The 5286-nt window shown below is 41.3% G+C and overlaps 1 protein-coding gene across 1 annotated transcript; it reads left to right on the top strand.

Annotated features, from left to right (window-relative positions):
* The first annotated feature begins 460 nt into the window (after nt 1–460).
* LOC107596128 (B-cell CLL/lymphoma 6 member B protein-like) lies at nt 461–3821 on the top strand. The gene is made up of 2 exons (XM_016286777.1): nt 461–1552; nt 2557–3821. Exons 1-2 carry the CDS (start codon nt 847–849, stop codon nt 3552–3554), a joined length of 1704 nt encoding a protein of 567 aa, XP_016142263.1. The 5' UTR covers nt 461–846; the 3' UTR covers nt 3555–3821.
* The last annotated feature ends 1465 nt before the right edge of the window (nt 3822–5286 follow it).

Here is a 5286-nt window from a genome sequence, read left to right as displayed (position 1 = left end):
AATGATTTTAAGATTTATAAGGGCCCCCGAGAACCACTGGTGTAGGTCTTTCTGTCTATCTGACAGTATTGTCTGTAGGACACGATAACCCTTTAAACTTCCAGGTTTTATAGCTAATTAAAATTTCACGTCAAGCCAACATCAAAGTTTATCTTGGCGAACTTGACTTTCATATTTCATTTCAGTGGTTTATTACAGTTTATCTTTAATCAATTGTTAAATACATTATTTTACACAAACTAACATTTGATGTGTAAACTAGAATTTTGTGTACGACATATAAACTAAACACTAATGAACGTTAACAAAGAGTATAGAAGTCAGTATAAGTTCTTTGACGTTAATCCGTTTTTCGTCCCGAAAGTCGTCATTTATATTTGTTTACGCGAGAGTATGTCATTAAGCCGCGACCACATCTTTGACCAATCAAAAGTCAGGATTGGCCCCAGCATTTGTACTGTGGAAAGAAGGCTCGGGCCGGGCTCTGGCGCGTAGCGAAAACTACATTAAACATAAAACTACATTTTACTACATTAAGTGCAAGTTAACAACAGTATTGTCTTGAGCATTCAGAGCGGATATTTATCGAGATTTCACCAAAACCAAGGCAGCGAAAAGCTCCATTTTCAAGAGGAATGCGTCGGCTAGTTTGCTAATGGCAATGCTACAGTAGCTCATCTGGCTCGTATCTAGTTTTTCATTTCCGAGTGATTAGGAAATAACGTTACTGTCGCAACGAGACTCCAAAAGATGACCGTTTCCGTTTTATATAACATCAGTATATCACAGCAATAACTACTTAAATAGGTTCCCTCTTCGTTTGTGTGTACAGCAGAAGAATTCGCTATGAACTCAAAGCGCAACAACGCTGAAAACGGGGCGGGCAGAATCAACCCAGTGTCGGTACCAACAACAACAAACAGCTCATCCGCGAGCGCTTCTCACCGTAAACAAACTATAATCAACTCATCCCATAAGGCAGAGAAGGATGAGTGCATGCAAAACACAGTCCGGGACAAAAACCTGTCCATCTCCACACTCAGAACGCGCCTCGGACCGACCATCCGGTCCACTCTGTCCGCGGCGGTGGACACCCTTCTGGGCGAGATCGTGGCGGTGCTGTCCGAGACCCAGCGGGAGCTGCTGACCAAAGAGCAAGAGAACGAGAAGCTGAAGGTTCGACTCGAAGTCTCAGAGAGAGAGCTCAAGACGTTACAGGAGTGCCTGTGTAGCGCGCAGAAATTAATCGACCAACTTCAGGGTCCCTTTGGGAACCCACCAATGCCGGGACCTCACGTCTACGCCACCGCTGGACCCGTGAACTCGAGCCGCTTGACACATCGGAGTGCGGCCGAGCCGGATCCGCGCTGCTTTGCTGGAGCCGAACCCGAGTTGAGTGGCGCTCTTGGTGATGCCATACACGGCTTTGACTCCAGGGAGGAATTCAAGAGCTGCCACCTCTCCATTCAGGCGGATGGGACGGTGACAAACAGTTTTTATGACCCTATATCCGTCCATTCCTCTAACATCTGTTCAGACATGAACCGACCTGGTAAGACAACACTCAGTGTAGTGCATGTAATGTGAATTGTTGATGTGCTAACACAGAAGCATGTAGGCACTAGACAGCAACAACACCAAGTGCTTTAAAAAAGGGACTCACAATAAATCGGCTAATTGTAGATTTTCCAATTTAATTGTTATCTGTCGATATTTAATTGTGCATAGACATTTCTCGCTCTTTCGTTTACAATTTATATAATTGATATTAATAATAATTTCTCAATAATTTACTAACATTAACTTTACTCTTGCAAAATGACTATTTTTAATGCCTAAAATGTAGCATTTCAAATGATTTGATTTTATATTGTAATATGAAATATTATAAATAGTATTCTTTTAATGTTGTCCATTTATTGATTATCAACCATAACCTGAAAATGTTTAATAATGGGGCGTTCTTGTTTCCCTAGTTTAGAGATCGACAGTTATTCATGTTTTACAACTGATACTGATTCTTTTTATGCTTGTGTGTCTGATAACCATACCAATATTTCACTGCTTTGTGACATAATTAATAGCCTAATTATTAATCTCAAAAAATAAAAATCATAAAATGCATGAATATTTTAAAAGTAACAATAATAATAAAGGCAGTTGTCAGTTCTTTACATAAATGTTTTGAGACACTGAAGAACTGATAATCCATTTTATTGTAACTTTGAATGTATTGAAAGTATGTCTACCTTTGATGTACAAAACATCTACTATTCTTAACTGAACAATTTAGAGAAAACAGCTTTTGGTAGGCTCTGTTTAACAGTTTTATAATTGGTAGTTTACAGCCGTAAAGACCTATAATGAAACTGTCTGGAGTTTAACATTTATAATAGTTTCGTCTGTGAAAAGTACAGATATTACATTATATGCAAGGAATCTAATAACCTTATGAAGCACAATGACAAAACAGTTTTACAAATTATGAAGTTGTCATGCCAAAGTTGACTTTTCTCATAGGCCTACCTGTGTATAAATGTGTGATGTGTGTCACAGGTGAGATGGTGGATGACAGCAGAAGACTCACACACGCCAGACCCCAAAACCCTCCCTCACACACTAGCTTCTCTGTTAAAGAGGAGCAGGTTCCTGCCTCTGGACAGGTGTGTGTGCGGGGAAGAGAGGCGCCCACAGAAGCCGAGCACTCAGCGCAGAGTGTGTGTGATCTGGCATACGTCCACGTGGTCGAGGAAGAAGGAGGTTCCCGTTCACACCATCACCAATCCAAACCTACACCACCGCCCCCCTCCAGGCCTCACAATGGGCCCTCCTCCAGTAGTTCACCATCACAAGGACCCTCCGGACTTAGATCAGCCCAGAGGGATGCTCCTGGTTTGAGTATGATCACCAGTAGAAGCCCAGGGGTGGGTGGCTCATCGCCAGAAGAGCCCATACGGCGCTCCATCTCTGAGCTGATGGGAGAGGCACCCGGGGAACGTCCTCACTTGTGTCTGGAGTGCGGCAAGACCTTCCGTCTGATCTCTAGCCTGAAAAAGCACCTGAGGATCCACACGGGAGAGAAACCGTATCCGTGCACTGTCTGTGGCCGCCGTTTTCGCGAGTCTGGGGCTCTTAAGACTCACCTCCGTATCCACACGGGTGAGAAACCGTATTCCTGCTCCGATTGCGGAACGCAGTTTCGTCATCTCGATGGCCTGCGGAAGCACCGCCGCACACACACCGGTGAAAAACCATATGTGTGCAGCGTCTGCGGGAAAAGGCTCAGCCGTCTGCAGCATCTGAAACACCACCAGCGCATACACACGGGAGAGCGGCCGTGCTGCTGCCCACTTTGCCACAGAGGCTTTAAAGATCCGGCTAGTCTGAGGAAACACCTCCGTGCACATCAGGGTGAGCCTGGAGCGGATGAAGCAATGGGAATGGCTGGTTTGGGAGAGGGAGATGGAGGATCCGTGGATGATGAGGATATGAGGTTCAGGATGTGGGGGGAAGAGGAAGGGAATGAAGGAGAGCCTGTGGTGGACTGTGTTTAGTCACAGAGTTATAGCTAAGGAAAACAATAAACATTTTGGTCTTTTCGTGAAACAAAAAACTGACTTAAAGGCATAGTTCATCCAAAAATGATCATTTACTCACCCTCAAAATGTTCCAAACCTGTATGAGTTTCTTTCTTCTGGTAAACACAAAAGAAGATATTTTGAAGAATGTTGGGGAAACAAACAGTTGCCGGAAGCCACTGACTTCTATAGTATGGGGGGAAAAAATACTGTTTGGTTATCAACATTCTTTTGTGTTCAACAGAAGAATGAAACTCGTACAGGTATGGAACAACTTGAGGTTGAATTTCATTTGTGGGTGAACTCTTCCAGCATTTTGTTTTTAAGGGACAGCTTTTTCCTTTTTTTAAACTCAAAACCGAAATGTGGTGATAACTGTACAACAGCGGTTACATCTTGTCCTGGACTTTAAAAAAAATTGTCTGTGACAACAGTTTCTTGTAGAGAGAGACTGACTTTGAAATCTATAACAAGCTCATTGTTTAACAATGTGGTTATGTAAATTTATCATGATGACTCAAATATCCACTTACTTCAAGTACATATTATATTCGATGACATCTCAGATGTCACATCATATAGACCAGGACATGTAGACTTTTAGCTTTTGTTTTCTGTGTGTACTGTGTTTAGTGTAGGGGCTGTTGACGCTCCAGTGGGACTAACAGGGTATCATAAGATCTGTTACTCACACGTTATGGGTGTTGTTATTGGTGTGATAATCATTTTAATGTGCCCTCTTTAAGAGAAAGCGCTACGATGAACACATTAAAGCCTTAACTCTGGTTATATTGCACAGGCTGACACACAGATGGGCATCAAGAGCTGTAGTGTTGTTTTAAATTTGGTTCTTCACCTTTATGTCGTTTAATGTTGTTCAGTGCATTATTAGATTTAAGTGTTTGGAGGGTGTTGTGTTCAAGGTGAAGATTATCTCACAGGGTGCTGATCCAAAGAATGAGAATTGTGACTGCCAGGGTTAATTCATCAGTTCACAATTCATGAGTTCAGCTGACTCATCTGTAAAAATGTATTTACATATCCAACTTAGCTATGTATTAGTATGCAGATTGTTTTTGAAGAATGAAGGCTTCTCCTTTAGGTTGAGGTATAATGAGCCAGCACAGAAATCAAGTAAACCTTAAAAGTGCTGCCCTCTACTGGATATATGAGGTTACTGCCAAGTTGTTGTTTTTTTTTGTTTTTTTTTGGTTGGCTGGTTGGTTCTCCACCAAAGATAGAGTTTTTCTGTTGTGGCCATGGTGTCAATCTGTGTGGCTGTGTGGCTACTTTTATATATATATATATATATATATATATATATTGAGAATTGTGACTGCCAGGGTTAATTCATCAGTTCACAATTCATGAGTTCAGCTGACTCATCTGTAAAAATGTATTTACATATCCAACTTAGCTATGTATTAGTATGCAGATTGTTTTTGAAGAATGAAGGCTTCTCCTTTAGGTTGAGGTATAATGAGCCAGCACAGAAATCAAGTAAACCTTAAAAGTGCTGCCCTCTACTGGATATATGAGGTTACTGCCAAGTTGTTGTTTTTTTTTGTTTTTTTTGGTTGGTTGGTTCTCCACCAAAGATAGAGTTTTTCTGTTGTGGCCATGGTGTCAATCTGTGTGGCTTTGTGAATACTTTTATATATATATATATATATATATATATATATATATATATATATATATATTACAA

Source organism: Sinocyclocheilus grahami, unplaced genomic scaffold (assembly GCF_001515645.1).
Source record: "Sinocyclocheilus grahami isolate Dianchi unplaced genomic scaffold, SAMN03320097.WGS_v1.1 scaffold215.1, whole genome shotgun sequence".
NCBI classification, from domain to species: domain Eukaryota; kingdom Metazoa; phylum Chordata; class Actinopteri; order Cypriniformes; family Cyprinidae; genus Sinocyclocheilus; species Sinocyclocheilus grahami.
This window is presented reverse-complemented; position numbering and strand designations above follow the sequence as displayed.

Excerpts from the sequence above, each read along its gene's own strand:
- LOC107596128 (XM_016286777.1), top strand. The coding sequence starts at position 847 with ATGAACTCAAAGCGCAACAACGCTGAAAACGGGGCGGGCAGAATCAAC. Across the intron at positions 1,553-2,556 it reads TTCAGACATGAACCGACCTG|GTGAGATGGTGGATGACAGC; the intron begins GTAAGACAACAC and ends TGTGTGTCACAG.